The 27,292-nt window shown below is 40.0% G+C and overlaps 1 protein-coding gene across 1 annotated transcript in view; it reads right to left on the reverse strand.

Moving 5' to 3' along the window:
* Positions 1-27,292, reverse strand: part of myo10l1 (myosin X, like 1) — a 58,842-nt gene that overhangs the window by 28,859 nt on the left and 2,691 nt on the right. Inside the window, exons 2-3 of the mRNA XM_022201116.2 lie at positions 15,250-15,348; positions 1,349-1,507 (exon numbers count right to left, since the gene is read on the reverse strand). Of these exons, the coding sequence (XP_022056808.2) occupies positions 1,349-1,507; positions 15,250-15,348 (258 nt within the window). The remainder of the gene's footprint in view (positions 1-1,348; positions 1,508-15,249; positions 15,349-27,292) is intronic.

Consider the following 27,292-nt stretch of genomic DNA (forward strand, 5'->3'; position numbering starts at 1 on the left):
TATGACTTGATATGAGTCTGTCAGTCCTCTTTTAGAGATATTCCTCAAGCAGCAGAGTGTGTGGAATCTGTGGAACCATTTCACTGTTTGGATTTGTGAGGAAAACACCCTCTGTACTTTTAAGATTAGTCTAAATCTGAAGCTACTGGTTAAGGCTAGCTCAGATGATACTAAACCGTCTCTTAGTTATGCTGCTATTAGTCTGATTTACTCTCTACAGATGTGCAGTGAAGATGAGATCTGCCAATGTCTGTGCATTTTGCACTGCATTCTCCTCCTCTTTTGCTGTGTGCAACCAAAATCCCTTTCACTCAGGGAAACAACAGCAGCAGCATCTGGGTTGCAACCTACCACACTGAAGATTTCAAGTTTTACAGAAGGTTTGGATCAGGCTCACCTCCCTGCATGCAAACCAAAAGACCAAGACAATTTCAACATAAGTATTTTGAGAGGACACCATCACTGCACCTGGGCTTCACAGCATCCATGACAACTGTGATCAGTTTAGAAAGATACAAACATAGCAGAGCATTTTCCGTTTATGGTAGAAAGATAACTGAGGTGCAGTCAGACCATACTGCAGTGAAAAAATGATCTGTTTGCGAGGCTATACTGCAATGGGCCAGGCTGCTGTGGGACCTCCCATGATGCCCTCAGCACCTCTCCTCCACTCTGCTCGCTTTCATTCGCCATAAATTTTAATACTGCAATTGGATGCCATTAACATTGTGTCTTCTTTCTCCTATACTTTATGATTTTACTCCCCGCCTTCTCTTCCTCTACCTCTGTGGCTCCAAAGCTGCATGTTTCTGATCTGCTGCTATGGGCCTCACCAATTTGTTTTATTGTTTGATGTTTCTGACTGCTCATCTTTTCTCTTTCTGCTCTCCAAGGCAGATGGTTGCTGTCTCTGAATCTGCTCGATGCGTTTTGTTGTTAAAATGGAGTTTTTCCTCCCCAGTGTTTACAACTACTGTTTCAAGGGGGGATTGTTGGGTTTCTCTTTATAAATTCTTGTAAATTCTTGATACTACAATGTAAAGTTTCCTGAGGTGACGTATGTTGTGAATCAGCACCATAGAAATACAACTGAATTGCAATATTCGGACTATATCAGACTATCTTGCTCTTTCTCCACCTCGTCCATTTGCAGTAAGGGAGGTCTGATAAGATGATTTGTGATTCCCCTCTAAAAGCCTCTCGCATGCAAAGATTCCAGGAAAAGGAGTGGGGGAGCTCCTCAAGACGTAAACAAAATGTACACACATAATGGCCACACACATGCCTGCCCACTCACTCACATCCTTAGAAACACACATGTGGTCTATGTAAGCCTGGATGCACTTACATAGATGTCATCCTTCTGGTAGCGCTGGTACAGGTTGTGCATGATGGCGGCTTCGTGCAGCTCGGCCAGAGCAGACATATCCTCCACCCCGTCGATGCTGGACTGGTGCATGGCGTACACTCGCTCCCTGGTGACCTCGGCCTGCTGCAGGTACAACACCTGGGGCACAGAAAGGCACACAAAGCTCCATAAGTGACTGCATACTGTAATAAAATGCTGCTATTTGCTTTAACTGGGTATCAGTGTTTACCTCAGCCAACTAGAGCTGTGCCCACTTCAGTTTGTGATTCAACACATTTTTGATGAACTGAATTTGTTGCTGTTACGTTTGTGGAACGTAGAAAAAATAGAGAGAAATTGCTACTTGAATCTGGCAGCAATCGGACAGCAATTTAACACAACGTATACACTCCAGATGTGCAACACTTGTGCTGTCGTCTCTTTTAGACCCACTAAAAAAAACACAAAACCAGGTTGGCAAGAGGCAACTGATTATAGCTCATTAACTCTACTACTCTGCTAAGCATTTATTTAGATTATTTGCTAAAGAAAACTAAAGTAGGCAGGGAATTGAACGTTACATGTCAACCGTTTGTTGTTAAAAGGAATAGGACACACAGTGGGATGACAAGATGAATGCCACTGTCATATCTGTTTTTTAAATACTAGAATAAAGTTTGCAGGAGTTTCCTTAGCCTGAAGTGTACTGCAATATTTTTTGGCAATTTCTTCCCTTTTCTGTGCATTTCTACAGATTAAACAAATCAGCTATATTGTGTTAACCCTTTAAACCCTAAAAATGCATTCCTAAAAGACTATTTATATGTCAAAAAACTGTTAAAAACAAGAACAAAAAAACAGGAAGAATCATCAGATTCTCAACTTACCGTCAGTCCTTGAACTAATCATGTGTGATTATTTGAACTTGTTAAGTACAAGCGGTTTATTTCATACTTCATCCCTTTTTTCTGTGTCATTCTTTTTAAAAAAAATCCACAAATTCTGCAAAAAACAAAAACATCTGGTGCATCATTGACACAATAACTGACTTAGCTGTGATCAGGAGTCACATGACGAACAGTCAGGGGCATTTTTGGCTGAACTGCAGGCTGTGTTTACACGGAGCAGATAGGAACCAAGAATGGAAAGAAATAAGAAATTGTATTCCTATGTAGGGTATGTAGAGTCCCCATGTCGTCCAGTTTTGGTAACATCACCTGGAAAATGCTTTACACGCTGATTTCAGGCATTTGCATGTTTAGTAAAATGAATAATCAGAGAAACTCAACTTTCTGTTTCCGTTTTTAAAGATTTATGGCGTCATCACTTTGCCATGCTGCACAGAAGACATTTTAAGCTCTCTCTGCTTCTGGAAATAATAGTGTTGTTTCCATGGAGGTGCAAGAATTTTTGTTGCAATGGAAAATGAGCCCACAGTGAGCAAAAATGTGAGAGGAGCAAAAAACGACCAGAATCTGCTCAGGGTTCACAGACTTAGCAAAGAAAAGCAGCTACCAAAAAAGATGTAAGTATAGATAGAGAATCCCAAAATACATATTAAGTGGTTGTTGTTTAAATGAACAGTTTGTCATTTAAAGACACACAATTGTTAACTTTCTTATTTCTACTGTTGTATTTGTCCTCTAAATAAAGTAAGATAAAGCTACCTGGCATTTGCTCAGCTTAGCACCAATTTAAAATTTTCCCTACACACTAAAACTGAGTGCATTAGGAGAAACTGCATTACATTATGTGCTATGCTAATGTAAATCGGTGTTGTGTGCTTCAGGCAAACAACAAAGACAAAAAGGTATAATGCTTGAGTTTTGGTAGTCAAGTCGGTAACGATGCCAGCGCTGGATATTAACGGCACGTTGTTGAGATTAACGAGAAAGCCAACGTGTTCACACCAGATTAAAAAAAGACTCCTGCATTGCAAGGTCTTTCCATTTTTAGCTTTACCGGGCTAATTGTGATGCAACATGACGAAAAAACCACATGATTAGAATACAGAGCTATACGGCTCTTCTTCCCCTCAGACCCCCTATCTCATCTTTGTCATCCATTGCCATGGCAACAGGAGAGCAGGAGGGGACAAGACGGGTGGAGGAACCCGGCTGTGGGAGGGGAGGACAGTAAGGAGGAGGAGAAGAAGAAGAAGAAGAAGAAAGAGGGAAGACAGATGTAGAGAAGAGGTGAGATCTGATGTGGAAGGACCTGACAGGTGGAAGCAGCTTGGCGTGTATTCGGGTCACACGTGCTGCTAACACCGCGTGAAGGTCATTCATTCATTCCAGTGAAATCAACTTGTCCAGGAATAGAAACCACGGCCTTTACAATAGCAGGTTGTTAATATGTCAGCTCGGCGTCCACGCTGTGTGCGCTGCTCTAACAGATGTGGTGGAAGTCTGTTGCGAGCGGCGGAGGGATGCGCTGTAGGCATTCAGACATCCTGTTCTTAAATAAATCTATTTCACTCCAGTAACACCGTCTTCCACTTGCACTGTTGCGTGCAGACGGTTTTCTTAGGGCAAAAAAACAACTCAGCAAGCTTTGCCAACAAATGTATTGTTGTTTGTGGACGACTACAGGAACCTGTGTGCATGATGCTGTTCTCTTTCTTTTCCTCTCCTTAATGTCAAAGTGTGGAAATCTTGTGCTTGCTGCTGCTGCTGGGGCTTCTTCCACTCACTCAGCTGTGATGAAATGACCCAATTACCCCTCATCCTCCATTAGAGAAGACATAACTCATGGAGGGATATAGGAGCAGCGACCAGCTCAGCATCTTCACCACGACCTCGTCCATTTGACTCTTTGACTTCACCTTTTACTGTCAGAACGCTCAATCAAAGCACTGATACTCTGTTATACAAGCACAATCACACATACAGCAAGTGAGTATTACAGCGAGGGTTGTTATCAGGATCCAGCACTGCTAGCAAACATATTATTGTACATGAAAATTGCTGTTTTCAAATGTCAAACCTAAGAAACATTGTGAGCCTTTTCTGTTACGTTTGATTCTCTCTGCAGTTTTAATCAGAACTCACGATTAAGTGAGGATGAGAATCAAGATGAACTCACCCTGAATTCCTTCAAGCTGCCGTTATCGCTTTTGTGATATTAACAGTGAATTAAATGTGAAAAGCAGAGTGAAGAAGCCACAGATATTTATCAGGAACTGGGTTTCAGTCTTTTAGCTCATTTCTTGATTTTAGAGTCGAAAATGTAACTAATATTTTCATTTTTATAGCACTTTTCAAGCTGTGTTTTCCAGGTTAAAAGATAAAAAATGTAAAACTGTACAACTCACTGTAAAAAATACAAAGTTTAAAAACATGAGAACATAAAAAACAATGGTACTGAGTTCATATATGAGCAAACAGAAGTGTAAGTGCTCCCCTAAAGAGGTAAAATCATGTATTTAAATTAGTAAAATTGTGAAAAGAAGACCTAAGTTTAAATAAAACAGGTCAAATTTAAGCACTGATGGTTAACTACATATATAGGCTTAAACAAAATAAGATGCAAATCTAGATAATCTCATTTTAACAGTGCCAAAAAAAATGAAAACGCATACAAAATATGAGAATAATGAATCCTGAAACAAGAACAATTTTTTAAAAAAATCTGTAAAATTCTCTGAAGTTCAGCTACTAATAGAGATATTAGCTATCTGGTGAACACAGAGATCATTTTAGCAGCTAAAAAGCTTCACATTCAGGAGCTAGATGAGACCAAGAGTGAATATTGGACTTAGATTCAGCCTTTGGCCAGAAACACAATCCCAAATGAATGATAATGTTGATCCACATCTGATCTGTATCTGGTTTAGTTTGGTTTAATTAATGTTACTTCCTGCTACTCTCAGTTTTTCATTCTGCGTCCTGATGTGCATTAGACACACGTTTCTCTACGTGATGAGAAGCACTGACATGTAGGTTAGTAACGGCTGTGCAGAAACAGTCATTAACTGGGGTGTATTCATGTTTCTACGAGAATAGAAAGACAAAAATACATCCGATTCCATTAGTGTTAGATGAAGCTTCTCTCTCCAGCCTTTTCCTTTACTTTCTCACTCTATTAAATCACTCTCTCCGACTCTCGGGCGCTGTCTGATTTTTTTTTTTTATCCTTGAATTCTGCATGCCTTCATGTGTCAAACATCACTTCTCTGTCTCTCTCATCTCTTTTTCTCTTTGTGTGTCACCCCTCTTTCATCCCTTCCCCCTTCATTCACTCCTCTCCTCTCTCTGTTCTTTCCATATCCTCCTCTCTGGCATCATCCCACTCTTCATTAATTTACCCCTCTGCCTGCCCCACACTGCATTTCCCACATTTCTACCTCCCACGGCTTCCTTTTCCCTCGTCTTTCTCTGTGTATCGCTGCTACCTTTCCTCCATAGCGCCAGCCTTTTCTCTCTGTGTATTTAACGTGCATGGACTACTCACAAACACTCACTTAATGCCTAAATGGCTCAATCTGAGACCCCTGCCTGTAATTGAAGCCTTGCTGGGAACAATTTCAATCAGAAAGTCAAGGATGCTGTTGCAAACCGCAGTAAATTACAGCAGAACAGACGATAAGGCTTCACACACACAAACACATCCCATCAGCACATGTGCTGAGTGGAAAAAGGACACGAGGACGATGGAAATGTCAAACCTCAAAGGCACCACTTGCCTCATTTCAGTCTACTTCGCCTATTTTATGAGAATAATTGTTGCTAGTAGGGAGAAGCAGTAGTTTTTAGTTTGATTGAAATCAGATTTTTCAACAAAATGCATCAAAAAGTACAATTCACCAATAAGTGTGCAGGTAATTTTAACCTATTTTTAACCGTAACATGCAGATCCATTCACGGTAGCACATTTTTATTCCTGCTATCATCTTAACTATTGTTCTATGACTGCTTTAATATTACTTTAAGCTGTCATGGCATGTTACTGACATATCTGACCCACTTGGTGCCTTTACTTGTAATTGTACGACATATTATCATAATGAGACTACTGATACTGACTGACATATAAGTTTGTCACTAATTATATTGATCATATTAAGAGGATTCAAAGCTGAAATTTTGATTTCAAGTTTGTCCATGTACAGCAATATGGTACAATAAAGCTTTGCAATAGAAAAAATGAGTGACTTAAACTAAGTTACTACGACGATGCACAGAATCTACTATTACAATCTTCCATCTGCATTTTTCCTTCCACAAACTACATAATCCATACAGCAGTGATGAATGGTGATATTTATATTTAGTAAATTCATCATTTTATGTCCATATTAAACGGGGAATTTTGCAATTAAACCTTCATTTCCAAGCTGCTGTCCTTCAGGCTGTTGTTTCAGGGCAGCTGTTTGGGGACCAACAGACTCCATGTCTCTTTCATCCCCACTCATATGTGTAATAGCAATTAGCACTCTGGTTGTATCTTTGCTCTGCCCTGGCACATTTGCACACTGGCTCATTTGTATTTGGTTTGCATTTCCATCTCCTCCATTAGTTTGTGATTTATTGATGCTGATGTCCCAAATTTTCCCATGTGGGACAATAACTTTAACTTAAACCTTGAGATTAACAATAGAACAGCCACAATTGTTCCAGCAGCAACTGTGTTATCCTGACTTTCAGCTCCTACTGTGATTACAGTAACACTGGTTCTACACTACATAATAGCATCACATGACTTCAACACGCTCATTCCTTCGAAACTCAGACTTTCTGTTAAAAATTGTGACTCTAAGGTGATCCTGATGACATTACTAGAGGTGTTTTCACAGCCTTTAACCCTCTGAGCTCTAAAAACCAGCAGCATGTTATCTTTAAAAACAAGAAGCATTTATCACAACTGTAAAACTACACTAATTGTCCCTAAAATAAACTCATCTGACTGGCAGATTGGGTGGGGAAATTGATTAAATATAATTTAAAAATGTATTATCATTAGTGACCCAGCTGTATATAAAAGTCACGTCAAAAATTCCGACTTTTAAGCTTATCTGGGTTGAACTGCAGGCGGTGTAGATGGAAGCATGGGAATAAATTTAAATGCTGATAGTAAAACATCTATATGTAGTATCATTATTCTTTTCTAAAGCATTTCTAATACCAATTGGTACTTGGAAAATGTTGCACATTTTGACTCCAGGTTTTTTTCAATTTTAATAGAGTAAACTATCACAGAAAATCTACTTTTATTTGAGCGTTTTTAATGATTTACTAACCTGGCAATAGCCAGATTAATAATTGTGTAGTACTTGATAGTACTCCACAATATCAATCTGCGACCGCTCCATGTAAATACGTTCGGAGGAAAGAGGCACGGATTGGACAATGCAACAGTATGTCCCGCCTCTGACAGGTTTGTTTTTAGCCAATCGCGGGATCTTCACAACGAGCGGAGCCAATTGGTAGATTAAACTCTTACCAAAACCCGTAGGTAAAAAAGCACAAACATCTTCACCATCCAGAAATGCGCAAAGCGCCTCTTGTTGTTCTTCCTTCAAAGAAGCGATAGGAGATTCAGCTAAAACTGACTTAATAGCAGCATCTACACGATCGTTGTCCTCCGTTGCCATGTTTGTTTTGATCTACTGGCGCTTGGTGTCGTCTTCACACCCGGATATCCCGCCCCACACACGAATACTGCTGCGTGATTGGCCCGTGCCAACTTGGCTCTGTCCAAACAGTGAATGTGGGAGCGGTGCAAGATAGTTTCTTGAGAGATTTGTGAACTCACAAATATCGCGAGAAATCAACTTGCTTGCAAGGTTAATGATTTACGGCAGTATAAATGTGTCACATTTCACTACTTCTCGTCATGGCTTTGCTGTTTCCATAGAAGTGCAGGACCTTGTATTATAGTACAAAATTATCCCACAGTGATGTCAGAGGGTTCACAAAATCTTCAATGCTGAATGATGAGAAATTCTCCTCATAACAGGTGAACCGAATTTCTGTAAAGTCTGTGGAGTGCAACTTTAATGAAAGCTCCGTCTCCAATAATGGCCTCACTGAAAAATTAAAACACGTAGCTTTCCATGAAACTGTTCTGGGTTTACAGCCAGACTGTACTTACATATAGCAGTTAAAGCAGACAGATGTTTAGGGAAAACTACTTGGGACAACCCATCCACAAACAATTCAGAGAGAGGAGATACTACAAAGTGGGAAAGTATGTCAGTGACCGAAATAAAATGCAGCTCAAGTGGAAGAAGAAGAAGAAGAAGAAGAAGAAGGAAAAAAAAGGATTTTGCAGATGCCTCTGTCTTCTTCTTCCATTGCCCTCTGGTGGGTTTTAACACACATTTTGTGCATGGCTTCTCGCTGCACATTAACAAACACACAAAAACAGACACGAACACACTCAAACTGTACTGTATGAGATGCAAATGTACACACGATAAGTTTAACTACCCAGAGAGTCTAAAATGGGATGCTTCATATTAAATAATTCATCATTCGAGAGAGGAACAGAAGGAAGACATCGAATTAGCGACAGAAAGACAGAGTGAGAGTGATGTAGAAGTGAAGGAGGGTTAAGCAACTCCAATTTGTCCAGAACATCTCTCACTAAGTCAGGAAGCGTCGACGCCAAGGATAAAGGATAAGGCTGTCATTGTTCTGAGGTTTTCATATTGAAATGAAATCCCATGAAAGGAAAAAATCTGATTCTCCATCTCTGAATGCTTTACTGCTTTAGAACGACAACTCACAAACCTGATACCATTTAAATCACACAGTTTTCAAGCTGTTTTTACTACTATAATCAGCTCAACTGATTGAAATCAAAGTTCCGTCATAAAGCAGATGTCTGGAAAACATGGTTCCAGCGTAGACATACTGATACAAAAGAAGTAGCTATATGACAATATTCATTACTATAATTTGGTCTTTTGGGATTTATTGACAATATTCACTCTCCGAGACACTTCTTCTCTTTCATCATTTTCTCCTGTTTCTACTTTCAAGCGAAACTGCTGCATACATAACCTGCTTTGCTCACACACACTCGTACAGCCTCCATACAGTCTTCCTGCAAAGCTCTCTGATGTCTGAAGCTGCTTTGCATGATTCAGGAGGAGAGCCAGGGGAGACAAGCCTCTTCAACTGACTTCACATATTAGCCACAGTGAGGCGAGAGAGATAAAGACGGAGAGGCGGAAAGAGGAGAGAGCTGTGGGCACAGTGACCTATATATTCTGCAGATCTCTATTCACAGAGATACAGTATCGCACAGGAGTGTACGGGATGCACCTGCTGCTCGACTCATTGACCTTGATTCTGTTATGACAGACCACCGTGAGTCCAAAATCAGTCCATCGGAAGCTGAAAAAGCCGGGGAGGGTCTAATTTTTTACAGTCCGCACACACATCAGCAAAAAAAAAAAAGCAAATACATGTAAATTGCATCACATTCTGACACAAAACACGGCTAAAACTGATGGGAACGAATAGTGTAGGTGCCGTAACTTCCAGAAATGTAAAAATGAACAGCAACAGGGTCACCAAAGTTCCTCCTGAGTGGAGGCGTGAATGCTAAATTTCAAGAAAATGCACCAAAAAGATGCTGCGATAACTCTCTCTGGACCAAAGTGGGAGGCAAAGGAGCCGACACAACCATCAACGAAGCCAAAATTAGCACCGAACATGCGTTTTCTGATCAGCTGGATGATGAAAAAGAGGTTAGCAAGAAGAATTAACTGTGTTTACATCTTCTCTGCCTGACAGCACCCGGTCAGCACGAGCATGAATAACACATTTTACATGTCATCATCCTTTAGGATTCGGCACTCATCCCTCCCTCAGAAGGGTCACTGCCTTCTTTCCTCACAGATCAGCGACGGTACAGGGAGACAGAAGGTGATACGCAAATGCAAGAGGGGAAGATACAGTAAGGAGATACTGTACTGTAGATACTGTGTGTGTTTGCGTATGAGTACTTTGTGTGCCAGTTTGACAGAGTTAATCTCATTATATGATACTAGGCAAATGTGTGAACAGGAATGTGGGTCAGGAGATCACACAACAACATTATCTGTGTCTGCGCCGAGTCACAGCGAACGAGTAATTTCTGCACTTTTCATTAGGCGCATTTGACGCACCGTGTGTGAGTTGTCTCCACGCGAGTGTGTGTCCCGGAGCATAGCAGTCGTGTTTTTTTTTTGTGTGTGTTTGCAGAAGGAGTAATGCATCCCTGCAGCAAGTTCTGTGCTCGCGTGAGCTCTCATGGCAGCTTTCACGCCAGCTACTGAAATCCAGGTCACACACTAAAAAAAACTCACATAACATAACCTGTGTGTGTACATGCCTGTTTATGTGTGTGTGTGTGTGCTGTATACGCGTCCAACACATGTATAAAATGTGACATTTAAAGGTAAGGAGGAGCCTGATGTTAACTCTGTAATGGTATCCATGGCAACCTAACCAAAAGAGAATATGTCTGATTAATAATAAAAGGCTGAAAATGCAAATTACTAAACCAACATTCGGCTGTAAGAAGAGAAAACTGTTGGAAATGCTGTTTAATCCCACCTTAAACCTTTAGATCTGGTAGGACGACTGTTACTACTGCTAATGAGCATATTGTTACTATAATAAGAGCTCAGTGTATTTATTCACTGGATTTATGTTTATACCATCCAGTTCTTTGCTGACCCACTTTCACCACAGGTTCATTAAACTTTCAACTAATCTGATCTAGTCCAATCATGTTGTCTACACAGTGAGCTATCGAGACTTAAAAGGTAAAGGTAAAATCTTGGATCATGGATGAGATATTTGAGCGTATGGGGTTTTATCAATCCATGGAGATTGGTTTAGTCTTGATTCACTAACAAAATTATCTTTCAGCTCTCGTTCACAGTCATGAGCAACTGAGATAGTGGACACTGTTTCTGGAACCAGAATAAAAGGAGTTTGAAAGTGAATAGGCTGAAGTCAGTGCAGAAGTGCCTTAAAGTGCAATACCAGAGAGGGTCACGAGGTGCTGGCTTCAACAAATCTCTCTCTACAATAGACTCTAATTCAAAAAGCATCAAGTTCTTTCATTAAATGCTAAGTCAATAAATTACTTCTATCTGTAGCTATGATTTTTGAGCAAAATTCCCTTCTTCTGTTTACTGTAATGGGGTCATGGAAGAAAATAAATCCATCATTAATCCATTTTGTTATTTTTATAAAACCTTTATTCTACGTGTGAAAGTGCAAAACGTGACATTTAGTGGATTTTTATACATCTGGACCACATTACAAAAGCTATCATACATCTCTTTGGTGCAACATCAACACATTCTTTGAATAGTGACTATTTTGCACTCAAAAAAATCTGTGCAATATTCACTTTTTAGAACTACTACTGTGTATTTTGGCTTACTTTTAGGTTTATGCAACATTCCTTATATGTTTGTGCTATCGTTTGTGCTGTAAAATTGCAAATTTCCTCACTGTGGGATTAATAAAGGGTTATCTTATCTTTTCTCTGAAACTACTGCACTAAGTTTTTATAAAACATGGATGGAAACATTCCAAGTGCAAATGTTACATCATTAATTTACTTGAGAGCCCTAACAACTGTTTTTGTCAACTAAAAATATCAAATTATTCTAATAAGTGGGTAAAAGTAATTAATATGACACCGCACATTTTTTTAAAACTCTGATGCCATTCTCACAGCAAATGCCTTAATTGAGAAAAAGCTAGAGAAGGTGACTCCTGAAGAACAACTTCATCATGCAAATCTTCACAAGAGTTGGACACTGCCAATTTAGATTCAAAGTTCTAAGTTTGGGCCTGACTTGGACCATTCTGACTTAGCAGGATGAAGACAAAACCTTAAGGCAAAAATCTGAGGAGACCTGTCCTCAAATAATTAAAAATGTATTTATCATTTTATCATTTATCATAATTCATTTATTTCGCATAGGAATGCTTTGATTCACTATTTGCATCTGGATGTTCAATCTACTGCTACATATTTCTGTGACATTTGTCATTATAATATTGGATTTAGCATTGTAATTAGCACTGAAAGAAAGCATAAATCTTTTTTTTCTGAAATGACAGAGGCAGATGTTAACATTTTTAGACTTTGTTGGTTTTGCATTTCACTGTAGCATGGACAGTGTCATCACAAATTGTGTACCACGCAAGCATGTCGCCATACCGACTTACTTAAGAGGATGGAAAAAAGTCAGCGCCACTTGAAATGGAAACGACATGACATGGCAGAGGGAAGGAGCAAGCTCGAATGTTGCTATTTTAAGCAAACGCACAGGTGAAGCAGCAGCACGTAAATGACTATGAATGATGTAAAAGGTTGCATACACCTCTGTGAATGCTGCTGATTTGACATGAAGGCTTGCACTTTTGCAGCCACAGCATTTGTAACCAAGAATGGGTAATGCGGTGAACTGGGTCAGGGTCAGTAGCTTCATACAGAACCAGAGAGACAGAGAATATGAAAGAGAAGGGAGAGAAAAGTACAGCAAAGACCACAAAGTCATAAAATGCTGCTAAATTTTGAATGTTTCCTCTTAAGCCGGTCTGTTTGGCATCAACATTTGCGTCCCCGAAAATGCTTCCAGGCCTGGTTCTGTGGTGATTGGGATCAGACATTTATTTATAACCAGGTGAATGTGAAGCTGAGCAGAGGGGACGGATGGGGAACCTGGGACCACTGGCACGGGTCAGATCCTGTTGTAACAGGGTATCGCACCCCTGTCCTGCTGATTCTCGATCAAATATTCACCATCTCCTGCAGAGCCAACATTTAAACACCAATAGCCAGCAGAGAGGGAGGGCAGAGGGAGGCAGGCAGAGTTGGATGGGGGTTGGGGAGGTTAAGAACATTCATAATCCTGAGCAAAGAGAATGCCTGCTCCTATAACCAGTCCTCTATTTTGGGAAATGCCCCTGCTGTGCCCCGAACAGGGACACCAAAGCAGCTGCATCATGACGGGAAGCTTTTGAAGCAGAAATATAGACAGTTTATATAGAAAAGGCCATGAAAACATGGATTCATTGTGCATGTATGAAGGAGAGTGTGGATGTTCTTGAGGGTATAAAGGGAGGCTTGTGAAAGGAGGTCTATTATTAGCTCCGTCTTTCTACGCTGCCAACGTGAATGTGTGCGCCAACTAAAAAACATTAAATCCAGACAGAAATATGTGCACGTCCTTGCCCCGAAACAGATTATATGAGCACACACTCAAACACACACACTTATAATGAGATTTGAACATTCAATTCCATTATTTTGGCAGGAGGGTCGTGGTGTTAAAGGGCTGGGTTTGGCACGGCCGCTGGGTTTTCCTGTTTAGAACAACTAACCCGTTCTTACATCTGATACTCTGAAATGAGCATCTATCTATTCCAGCTCTCCTCAGAAGGCTGAATGTGTGTCAGAGAGGAATTCTGAATATGCATGAGGAGGAAGAGGAAGGAGGCGAGGAAGGAACTGGGGCAGGAAAGTGGAACATCATGACCAGGAGCTTCTATCGATCCGTGCAGGAGATGATGAACCTGCACAGCGGCCTCACCTTCACGCTGACCTTTACGTGAACACACACACACACACACACACACACACACACACACACACACACACACAACACACACACAGCGTGAAACAGCAGTTTTCACTCTGCAGTTATGCTGACACTCTTCACTTCTCCTGTCTGGTTTACATTAATTAAATTTGCTCATTTAGGCTGTACACTGTTTACTATTTTGGTTCCGTTTACAGTTTGCCACACTAACAATCCTCTTCATGTAGGAAAAGTAATGATATTCTGAGGACTTTTAAATTTTGGCTCGTCTTGTTTACACTTATTCCAGAGAGTCGCAGTTTTAATTAGGATGCCCAAGTGGCCTTTAAGGCACTCATCAACAGCAATATCCTCTTGTGGGGGAGCTTTGTTGCAGTTTGTTTCCCATTTCGCTCCTCCTTTAGCTCCTCTCAGCTTTATAATGCAGACATCATGAGGCGAACATACAGAGATCATACACGTTTGTGCATCCAGCTTCAATAACCAGCCACATACGTTATTGGTTCTCCAAATACTCTAATTACAAACCTTAGAAGCATCACATGTACTCAGCAGTTGCTACTAAAAATGTCATATTAGACTAAACAAGAGAACATGCAACCAAGTTAGAGAATTAACTGAAGCTACTACACCAAAGTTCACAAACATACAATTCATAAAACATCAAATTCCTTGTTTCTGTTGAGTCTGGTTCTTCTGTACATATGCTGTATGTGTGATAGCTTATGCACGATTGTTTCACCTGTAATAATGCATTACTTTGTGTTATGAGGAAGATCCACAGAAGGCCTTTGCTGGCCTTGATTGTATTCAATATTGTTTAACAAATTCCTCTCCATTCATTGATTAAACTATTCTGATCTGACCTCTGTGTATCAGAATTATATATTTAGAAGTTTTATCAATGAAAATAATCCCTACATATCTTAAAATGGTCTAGATGTAGCTTAACACTGTTGCTTCCTTCCAAATGTGCAGATATTAAACTACTTTACATGACACAATCAAAAGTTGTATTATTGGAGTGAGTCGGCCGTACATGTTCAAACCAAAAACTGATTCTGAAGAAGAATACTGACATGGAAAGCTCCTCACTCCTCAGGTTTATTATATATGAATCTCTCTGAGAATCTACGTTTTTGTCATCGGTGCAATTTCAAGGTGGAAATGCTCGGCTGTAGTGCTGACTGCTTATTTTGCCTCATGACATGTCTTTCAGCTTATACAAAACACCATGTTGACATGCTAGCAAATCTATAAAACTTGATTTTAAACCTCAAGTGGTCTTTCATCACAAACAAGATGAGAATTAGAGTATGTGTGCGTGTCTATTTCTTACCTCTCCATAGTCAGTTGTAACCACGAGGGTTCCATCTCCACAGGAGTTGACGGTGGCTGGAACCAGCTGTTCCTTCTCTCTGACCCAAACCCGGGCCCCCTGGAACACACAAACACACACACATTGAGGTTACACACTGAAACCAGTGCATAAATTACTTATATACAGTTATATTTAGTTATGTAAAGTGGTGAGCGCAGTGGAAGTCTTCAGCCGCCACTACTTGGCTCAAATGTTCCAACAGATTTTCCTTATTTAGACACTATAATTCTTCATTTTTATCACATCTCCACTAGCTTTCCCCTTCATAAAGAGAACAAGTGAATCAAACTGATAAAAAAGTAATCAAAATCAAAGCAACCTCGCATGACTGCGTGAGATGTAAAATACACCATTAGCTCCTTGTTAGTTTCAACATAAAATGATTATACAGTGCAATCTTTCCATTTGACAAAACTGTCTTGGCAGCTATTTAAAAACAGAAAATGGTAGAAACAGTCTTGCGGCAACTGATAATGTCCTCTGGAGGTGTCTAATTACTCTGTAAGAAAATAACAGTTGCAATAAAGGGAAAAAGCACAATGTCAAGTAAAGAGTTGCAATAGAGTGAATTGTTTTATGTTTTTCGGTTTGGCGTGGATCAGAGTTGGCACACATGATGAGCAGTGCAGACAGATGTGCTAAATAGGAGACCGTAAAAAGTGTAACATCTGGATATTTGGTAAGGTGAAGCAACAGTACTCGAAGCCAATGTGTGTGTGTGTGTGTGTGTGTGTGTGTGTGTGTGTGTGTCAGGGTCACAGGAAGTGTGCTCTCCTCGGCCTTTCTGCAGACAAACCCCTCTTTCACACAGTCGCTGACCTCCGACCCGAAACTCCTAAAAATAAGGCGCAGCCAAACAGAGGAGGGAGAGAAAAGTCAATGGAGCGACTGATGGACCGTTAAAAAAAAAAAAGGGAAATGCACCACATGTCCTCTTGTAGTTTAATACACTGCACCACCACTGACTCATTTGTAAATTTGCCAAAGAATTAGTATCTCAACACAAAATAGAGATTTCACTTAGATATGAAAGGAAACCAAAAATGGATAACGCTTCATATAATACAGAACTCCTCTTATTTACCATCTGTAAGCAGCACACAAACATGGGATCAACGCTTAAAGCACACAATATGAGCAGATATAAGATTTACTGTACGTATTTTTTGCATTAGATATTGTTATATGTCTTTCTAAGCAACTATAAGCCATTCTGTTTGCATCTAAATAGAGGTTGGTGTTTTATTAATGCAAAATATGGATGAGAAGACAAGCTGCTATGATTGACAAATACTATACATTCATAAACATTTAAAGATGTGTTTATAGCTGAGTACAACTGCTGTAATAATGTGCAATAAGCCATTTTTCAAATCTGCATACAGGTTTGAAATGTTCAACAGAAGCAGTTAAAATAAAAGGTTGAAATCATGTTGCCATATATACTGTATGTATACAAAATGTGTAGTTAAACTAACACTGAGGGGCTCTTCTTATGATTAAGAAAAGCTGAAATTAATGTACAAGATTTGAAAATAATTAATTAAACTACTGTCATTAATATTTCCAAGTTTAAGCTTCTAAATTGTATTTGCTGTTGTTTCTGCTTTATGTCATTGTTAATTCAAAGTGAGCAAAATGTCTGCTTTTTTTCTCTATTTTCTGACATTTAACACCAAATAAATAACTGAAGCTAATCAAGGATATATTTGATTTATATTTATTGTTGTTTAGGGTTAAGTCTTGAGAATTCAGTCCTAGCCTCACACTCAGTGCATTGCTGGATTTTTTCTTTCTATTGTGCATTACTATGTACCTGTATTATTGATTATTTATGGAGGTTCTTGTAGAACCAAAGTTTTTTAGACACAAACACTCCAATCTAAAGCCTAAGAGGGGATTGGAGTCCTAAAAAGACTCTATGGAGCACCAGATGTGTGCATGTGGATAAAGTGAGCAGCAGAGGAGGAATGGAAATGTATTGTTTTAGCAACAGATGGTCCCACAACCCCAAGCGTTCCCTGAAAAAAAACCTTTATTGCTTTCATTTTCCTCTGCTCTTAACTTCTTATGTATTTTTCAACACTCAGTCCTGCACACAGACATACTGATGACAACAGAAAACCAGTCATGCCCCAGGCGATGGAGTTAACCTGGCAGAAATCACTCATGCACACATACAGTATACTATATATAAACACACACAAATGGGTGCTCAGGGGAAGGCTTAGGGGGTAAATGTCTGCTGGATGCATTTGGATGCAGACTTTAACACTGCTGGCTTTTGCCAAACATAAACTCCGGCAGTTCATCTTTTGCAAAGGAGTCTCCTTCCTTGTTCTCTCCACAGCAACCCTCTATATTTAGTCGCCTCTTTGCCCCTCTAGATCCTCTCTGTACAGCCAGTCAGCCTGTCTCATCCCTAACTCGTCTGCCTGTCAGATTCCAGCGCACTGAGCTATTATAATGACCTAATGACCTCCCCAGCCTCAGGCTCTCTGCTCACAGTTCACCAGTACTTCTCTACATCCCGCTTTAACCGATAAACTGACCCCTACCCCTACTTAAACCAGGAACACCGGTCCTTTTGACTCATTCCTCATGCATTCTCATGGTACAGACATAAATGCAGCCCTGAATGTTTACCGTGAACCGCTATTTAACGGACGTTTCTGCTCTCTGTCTCGCTCTCTCATTCATCTCCTCTTTAAGTAAATTGGTCTCTGGTCTCAGATCGATGTGCGATCCCAGGGAAGGAGAGAGAAGAAGGTTATAAACGACCTGCCGGCATTACAACCCGCACCCAACACCCTCATCCTCTCCTCCTCTTTATGTTCCCCTCCCCCCATCCATTACCGGCCCAGACAGACAGGAATGGCTGTGCATGACAACAAATTGCAACCCTTTCTGTCCACTAAAATCTACGGCTACAGCACCATGTCACACCCTCTCCGTGTCTGTGAAATCCAAGCCAGCCCGCAGTCAAACTCGGGCCTCCAGCTCCGTCCATCACCTTTTCGTCAAGCTCCATTAAACATCAACCAACGTCAATTGTCGCTCGAGCCTCAAACATGACCCCTGACCTCGAGACTCACACCCTGCTGCAATAGGAGCTGAAAAAGTACCAAAACATCCTTCCCAAAGAATGCTATCAGATGGATTTCTTTGTGCAAGTTAGTAGTAATGAATTGCTGCTGCAAACACAACAGTGTAACCTCAAGTCTGTGATTTACAGCTCAGCTTTACATTATGATGATGGCTGATGATTAATGTTGTTTTCCCCTCTACCAGAAATGAATCTTTTCCACAGCTAATTGGATGAACGCATCACTTGTTCAACCTGGCAGCTATTCTGAAAATGTCACTCCATAGGTTTCCTGACACATTTGAGGAAAGGAACAGGCCATAATGATGCAGAAGGCCTCACTCATCTATATGTGAAATCTACTGATTCCTAGTAGATGGTTATCAAACTGCAATGTCATGATGACACCTGGGTTTGTGAGATGTACTCAGGTTTGCCAGGTTTGAAAACAAATATTAGCAGTCGGCTCTCAAATCTTTGCAATCAAATTGTCACTGAAAGGACCAAGGATCTGTTACTACACGACAGCCAAGACTTTCCATTCTCTGAAATCTGATTTTAAGATTGATCCCGCATAAATAGAAGCCTATATGGTTTCCAACCTTTGTCAAAGTCGAAGGAGAGAAGATAAAAACATTACAGCTCAGTTAAGGGACACAGAGAAGCAGTATCTGTTGTTGACAGGCTCAAACATGACTCGACCTTTTTCCTGTCGTGTATCAAAGTCTCATTGTACAGAGAAAAACCAGAGGGGCTGATTATTTCAAAAAGAAAAATGGGAGAACTATTGAGAAAATCCTGAACATCTAATAATCTTTCATTACTGAAAGCACAAAGGAGAGCATCCCCAGAGCGTTCAGCCCAGACGTCTGAACGGCTGTGTGTGTTTGTGATAAAGGCCTCGTTTCTGCTCAGGCGGTTACATGGACGCCTGTGCCATTTGATTGAGGCATTGCCCCAGAGACGGTCTCAGATGAAGGACCTCTCATGCCCCAACAAACACTGACGAATCGCCGGTGCAAACATACGGCCAATGTCTGCAGGCGTATGCACTTTATGGTATCAAACCATGCAGTCAAACTCAGAAACAAACACAAACAGTGAATACAGATGTGACAGCAGTTACTCATTGTGTCCACATATTATATCTTATCCAGTATTTACACTATTCTGTCTTAACATATCATGCTGTTTTTGGTAAACATGCCCACTAAAAGTATACTGATTTGAGGCAAATTCAGATGTTGATAAGTATGTATTACCATGCTCACCATCATAGTTTAGCTAGCGTGCTAATATTTTCCAATTACAACTCCACTCACGAGTTCAGCTGAGGCTAATGAGACTCATATTGGTCTTAGACTAATTATATTATTCACAAACCAAAAGCAATTCAAATTCAAATGTTGGTATGTTTGAGTCCATCCTGAGACAGATTGCAATATCTGTAGTAGGGGCAAAGATTTTATTTGAACATTATGGGGACATCTAATTTCCTGACTTCTGGTAGCAACGTGTGCCTTGTCAGCATTAATTTATGGTATAAGTGTCATTTTTGTAAAAACAAATGTCTTTTTTTAAAAATAAAAACAGATTTTTGTGAAAGAAAACACAATTATTGAGGGGAACATTTTTCCTGAAATCTATTCCTATGGTGTGTAGGAAATTTTGTTCCATCCTTCTTGTAGATAACTAGACGAGCCCTCAGTAGATGGCAGAACCACACCCATGCATGATACTCAATTTTGATCATCCTACGTATATCCCTACCTATACAAATGATGCAATATGCAAGAAATGTGCTAAGTGACCCCTGTGACCTTGACCTTGATCTGCCGACCTCTAACTCCACAACTGAGCAGGGGACCTTAGACCGATCTTCAGTGCCAAGTTTGATTATCCTGACTTCAGCACTTGCAGAGATATCTGAACGGACATACACACACACATACATACTTACCCAGCCAGCCAGATACCGAAGCGAATGCAGTAACCCCGCTGACGTACACGTCAGGCGTGGTTAATGAGTTCAGTCTGGAATGAAGTGATGGACAGACTGATATTTCCATTTCTAGAGCTGAGTTTAAAGTAAATACTAGAAGTGGGGACAAAGGAAAAGGAAGGCACAAGTTCAGACAAATATTAGAAGAAAGAGTGAGTGGTGAATGAGTGAGTTAAGAACTCACATGCAGACACAAATGGCAGGTATTTTAGGAACTAAAAGTGAACTTTAATCAAAAATGCCGGTTCAAAAAGAACAAACCAGAGTCCAGACAAATGAAAAGCATGGAGAGTTGAGATGAATTAACCAAAAATTCAAAAAGGTAACAAAAGCACAGCATAAACTAAAACACAAAAATACAAAAAAATAAGCAGGTGAACACGGGGAATAACTGATGAACAGGAGTTCTAACCTGAAGGAAGCAAACGGGGTAACAAACAGGACAAACTGACAAAGACAGAGGGATGGACAAGTATTTATACACTGAGAACTGATTAAGTAGAAAAGACATATGTGAAACTAATCAGGGCAATCAAAAGGAAGGGAAAAGAGGGACGGAGAATAGGCATAACACAAACGACACACAAGGAAAGGAAATTTCAAAATAAAATAGGAAGTAACAAACAAGGGACATGAAAACTACTCAAACACAAACAGGAAACACAGAAGGAAAAGACAGGAGTGAATCACAGAACAAATCAAACCCAGAAACTGGAACGAAATGCATGACAATGAATGACGGAAACAGAAAGAGAGAAGACAGGGCATGTCTGTCAACCTGACTGTCATGGACTGACAGGACAGAGAAATAGATGATAGGAGGTACAATAGACGTGACAGTAGGAAATACCCACAATCCTGAAAAAGGGGTTCCAAAGGTTAAGAGTAGAGGAGGATGAAGAAGACATAGAGTGACAGAAACGAGACAAATGAATAAGCAGCTGACCATTCAGTAACTAATGGAAAGAAACTGAAGACCAGCATGGAGGTGGGAGGACACAGTAGGATCTCTGGAGACTAAAGGTCAAAGGTGCTTAAAGAGATGACTTTGAATGTGTGGGTTTGTTTGTCTCTGTCTAGCTGCTTTATCACACTCATTAACTACATCTACTTTAACATCCAAACAGCTGCTTTTCTGCCTTTTTTCCCCACATATGTTCTCCCATTTACTCTAAAATATGTTATTGTGCTCCACCAGATTTGTCTGGAAACCCCCTATTACCCACCTGCACAGTCTGTGCTGTCTTCATAATGATGGATGTCTGGAAGGAGAGAGGCTCTAAGTGCTTATGTGAGTTAATCAGGCGAGAGGAAAAGGGCCAATGTGGTTTGTGTTGATCATAGTGTTTGAAATGATATGATGCTTACTGTGTTTACAAGAGGAGTTGAATTGAAGGATGCACGGGTGTGGTATTAGGATTGGAAAGTTTCTGTTGTGATGATTTAGGAAATGTCAGTAGAAGCTTCTGTTTATGCCTAAATAGGTCTAAAATCATGCATCTTCTCTAGCAGCGATGGTAATTTCAGGTTTTGAAAATGGGCTTGATCTTAAGTGTTGGTTCTTTTTTCTTTTAATCCGGACCACAACAGTGAGTTCCTGACGTATTACACTTTCCCCATTGGTCATTGCTCTGTCAAGACATATTAACAGGAACATCACAGCTCATTCCGATAGCCAATACTCTACATGCAAGACATTTACTGTTTACATCCCTCCCACTCTAAACCGCTCGAGTCTCTGCATGCACATCAGCCACATACCACACCACCCACCACCACAAGGAAATTCTCAGCCTTTGGGAAACACTGCAATGAAATCTGGGCACAAGAATAAAAAAGGACAAAAGCTGACATATTCAGTTGCTATCAGGTGAAAAGAAAGAAGTGCACGCCTGAAAAAGGATTCAAAGCTTTGCCTTTAATGGATGTCATTGCATATGAGGTAAATTTACGTGTGAAGTGCTGGAACATTTTACTTTTCCTAATAATAATTGTGATAAAGTGCTGTGATCCATCCCCCCTACTGCAGGCGGGCCTGTGTCACAGACCCAAACTGTGTCAGTAATATTCCATTAAAGGTGATAATACAATCAGGACAGCGAGGCTTTCAGCAGATTATGGAAGCTGGAAGGAGAGCAACAACATGTGTTGATGTGTGCAGGTTTGTGTGGGCGTGTGTGTGTGTTTATGCGGGCGAGTGGGCGGGTGTTGCCTGTAAATAAGTCACATCTGTCACTGAAAGAGATTAAAGTTGAAATTCAACACTGCAGGTATAAAAAACATCTGGGGGCAAATGCGAACATGCTCAGCATCCCAAGTGGATATATTCGAAAATAAATTATTCTGTCCTCAAGCATATAATTATATTTTAATCCAAAGCTTTGTAGTATGGTTCACTATTATTACTTTTTTTTTTTTTGAGGGGCCACAGTTTCAGTCTCATGGCATTGTCATGAAAATTAACAGCTAAAGGTTAACACTAGACTTAGCAACAACTCTACAGAATACTGCAGCTGCTGCTACAGAGATCTCCAGTTAGAGGGAACCGAATAATCTAGTCAGACTTAGATCTATAAATTAGGGCTGCACAATATTCACAAACTGGCATTGCAATATTTGTTTTTTCTGTGATATATACCACAATATGTAAAATTACAGATGACTTGAATAACTTTATTTGAAAAGAACTAATCATTGTAGAATAACTGGCATGGACTAGCAGAAGAGAGAAATATGCATCAAAAATACCAAACTATAGCAAAAAAAAGTTGGCAAAAAGCCATTTGTGATCTTTCTCATATGGTGCTACACAGGCAAAGGCATCCAAAATATATATTTATTTTTTTACTTTGAATGGGATTCAAATCTGGCTTTGCCTTTGTCATACAGAGCTTCGTGTTGCCAACAGATTACTTGTGTTGCCTCATGTAGTGGCAACAATTTGCAACATACTACAGCCGAGTACCTGGTTTTGGTAAACATCACCTTTTTTGGCACCAAAATATTTCAATTCAAGTGATGTTGGATTTGTTTTTGCAACTAAATCTTCCTTTTCAGTGTTTCTTTCCTGTTTCCTGCTCATTTTGCAGCACATATGTGAAGCTTGCATGTCAACACATTCTGTACCTTTCAAATACATTAACTACAAAAAAAATCTCAGTAAGACTTCTCTTGTAGATTATTCATGGAAACTGAGAACTCCATAAGTATTCTTAGTGGATAAAGCTGCAAAAATAGCTGTAGCTTTATGTGTTTGACTAAAGTTGCCTTACTTCACATTGCACCTCCTGCAATATGACTATCGTGCATGCACACACTGCAATGTTGTTGCTAAAGAATATATTGTGCTGACTTAATATTAGGGCTTTGAGGTGCAGCTATTTTGGAAAAACTTGCCAGACTATAACAGATTATTGCTGTTCCAGTCCCACTTTTAAATTCTGCAAATTTGAATAAAGTCTTTGCTGTATTTCAGTGTTCTGGCAAATGTGTGAGGTAGGTTCAGGGGAAAAAAAGCAATGATAGCATACAAGAGCAGAATTTAGGTGAGCAACAGTGTCCCGTAAAGCTGAAATAACGACGCGTCTACGAGTCGTCTGAGCGCGATATGTCATCAAAAGCGGAAGTGAGCGCGCAATGCAACAGAAATCACCTTCAGACCGGAGCGCGGAACACGGACGGACGTCGGCGCTGCATCGTGCATGTATTATGTATGCACGATGCAGCGCGCACGTCTGCGTTTAGATACAGCTGTCTAGTAAACGCTGACATCCATGTCTACGATATAACGCGGACATCCGTGCTGCATCGTGCAGCGTATCATGATGACGTATCGTGCTCAGACGACTCGTCGACGCGTCGTTAGTTGCAGCCCTACGTAATATGCATGTTTATATTATAATGTACAGAAAAGGACTTTTTGTCTCTAAACTGTATTATTGAATATAAAAATGCTTGCTGTGAAAATGTAACCACGTCCATAGCATCTAATCTGAAAAATTCCAGCTTTACGGGACACTATTGCTCACCTAAATTCTGCTCTTGTATGCTATCATTGCTTTTTTTTCCCTGAACCTACCTCACACATTTGCCAGAACACTGAAATACAGCAAAGAATTTATTCAAATTTGCAGAATTTAAAAGTGGGACTGGAACAGCAATAATCTGTTATAGTCTCGCAAGTTTTTCCAAAATAGCTGCACCTCAAAGTGTGTCAAAAATCTGCCAAACAGTGCACATCTCTGCTTCTTTCACAGTGCTTCTACCAACCTAAAGCATCTTCCTGTAAAACTGTCATCATAACTGCAGCTCCATTTGAAAACTTTGAGGTGCATTCTTTATGCTGTCATTTATTCACAAAGGATTCCTTGCTCTTTATCCAGCAGCAGGTTGCAACTTCAACAATATTTTTGTGACTCATAACATTTTCCTGGAGCGAAAGCAAAAAAATCAATCAAAAATGTCTTATGGCCAGCTTTACATTTAAAACAGGACAATCAGTGCTAAATGGCTTCTTTTCAAACAAACAAAAAAAAGCTTTTCTCTTCACATTCTTGTGAGAAAATTCAACTCAAACCCACACAAATGCCATCGGGTCAAAGCTCTCTCACACAGCTATTCTACCGCTGATGCAGAACCTTTCTAAGCACAAAGTGCACCGTTTGGCTGCTCTACTGTTACTCTGGAATAGCTGAAGCCCTGGACAGATAACCTTTTAACCTGTGCTACATTCCAAAACAAACATGAGTGATTTATCCAAAGTAAACCAGATCAGAGTATAGCGCTAAATTACAAACGGGGGATAAAGGCAGCAGCTGTTAATGGTATTTTGTGTGTTTGTGCGTTTGTGTGTGTGTGCAAGCGTGCGTTTGTACAGTGCAAATCCTCTTTGAGCAGTCTGCTAATTATCACATTCTCTCTCATCTTGGATTAAACTACAGTCGCACACCCCCTCCAACACCCTGGTACCAAGACTCCACGGCAACAGTGTGGAAACAGGGCGCCATGGAAACAGCCTTTCTCCCATGTAAGCATCAGTGGATACTGGGAGTTGGTGCTGAGGATTGTGGGATATGGTGTCCTGTATTATTTTATTTTAATCGCTGTTTTTTATTTAGTTCATGTGCATCCATTGTTAACTTGAACTCAGATTATTTTTGTAGAGGTTATCTCTAAAATGCAAACAATCTGAGAGCAAAACAACCTTCTAGCATTGTGACACAGATTAACTACAGCTTAAATCTTCTTCTTAATCTGAAAATATCTGATATAAAACTAGGATAGATGAAACAATATACTAATATATGAGTCCTAAATTTATCATTTAAGCAGTTACTACCCTGATTAATTACACATTCAAATTATGATTAATGGTTCTGGAAATTGTTAGCATTTTGTATTTTTGCGTCTTCTTTTATTAAAAATTGAAATTAGTTGAGTTTTGGACTGTTTGTCAGACAGAACAACACAGCTTTAAGGAACTTTAACTGATACCTTACGAGGCACAGTTTATTCCAGAAACCCACATATATATAATTATCATAGATTAACTCAGGAAAGAGTCGCATTAATAAAAACTATACAGTATAGTAAAACAACACACATTGCTGCATTTGTTATCAAATCAAATGCGACTATTTATAGTGATATATTTCTTTTGTCATGTAGTACAACTTTACTGCATTCTCTTTAATAGAAATGTTGGATTCTGGGAAATGTTGTTTTATTCTCACACTGTAAAACAGCTTTAATGCGAATTGACTGAGGCGGAGCTTCAGTCTCACACCTACACATGCAAAACAAGCAGGAGAGTAAGAATAAGGAGGACGAGAAGGGAAAGAGAAGAAAGAGTTGCCAGAAGGGGGAGGGAAACTCAGAAAGCAGCACTGAAAGTGGTTGGGTGAGCGAGACGGAGAAGCACCGAGAGAGTGGCCGCAGGGAGAGAGAGACTATCAGAGGGAAGGGAAAATCGGGAGAGAAAAAGAGAGAGAAGCAAAGCTGATGCAGCTCCTGAGCTGAACAAATGTGTTTGGAGCTACTGAATATAGGTCACACATCTCCAGTGACTGTTCCCTTTCCCTCCACTGAAGCAGCCTCCTGCAGTACGCGCTTCATACAAAATCCTGCATAATTTGAACCACAATGTATGGACACAGGCTCTGCTAAATTTACCCCTAAGCGTTTTACATCATTTGCGTGAAAGAAAGGATTGAATTTTTCGTGGCAATTAAACGAAGTCTACTGTTGAAGCTCCCAAAATAATCACCAACATGGAAGTTAGTTTGGTATTTCTTGGTGTGTTTGCATGAATCTTTCACAGTTTATATGCAAACATCCACAAAGAATGCACTCACGTGATTAATATTTTACAGCAGAACAAGTTTCTTGCAAGAATAATCAGCCTCAGTGTGAGAAAGCTTCCATTGCTCTATAATTACCCTCGGTATGGGATACAGTGGTCACTCGACAAATTGCAGAGAAGTAAATACAGATTTACAACTCATTCGGTTACTCAGGAGTGACGGATAGCGAGATAGAAAAAAAAACAGGAAAGGAAGTGAGGATATAAACGGTCTGATATGATACCAGAGCTGTTCTCTCCACATTCACACCTGTCTGTCTCCTGATTGTCGCTTCATGGCTGCTGTGCACCTGCAGTCCAGTCCAAACCCGTCACACATGCACCAACACAAACACAAAATATCACCTCTGGCACCAAATGTCATCCATTTTACTCAGACACACATGAGCACACAGAAACATTCAGGTGCTGAGAGTACTGGGCATCTTGAGACACACGTTGTGTTACAGAAACCAAGTTACACAAAGTCAGGAAGTTGGTTTCCAGTATAACATCTGCTTTATTTACAATAAAGTTGAATTAAACTAGAAGGACTTTACAGACAACCTTAATC

Source organism: Acanthochromis polyacanthus, chromosome 1 (assembly GCF_021347895.1).
Source record: "Acanthochromis polyacanthus isolate Apoly-LR-REF ecotype Palm Island chromosome 1, KAUST_Apoly_ChrSc, whole genome shotgun sequence".
Classification (NCBI taxonomy): domain Eukaryota; kingdom Metazoa; phylum Chordata; class Actinopteri; family Pomacentridae; genus Acanthochromis; species Acanthochromis polyacanthus.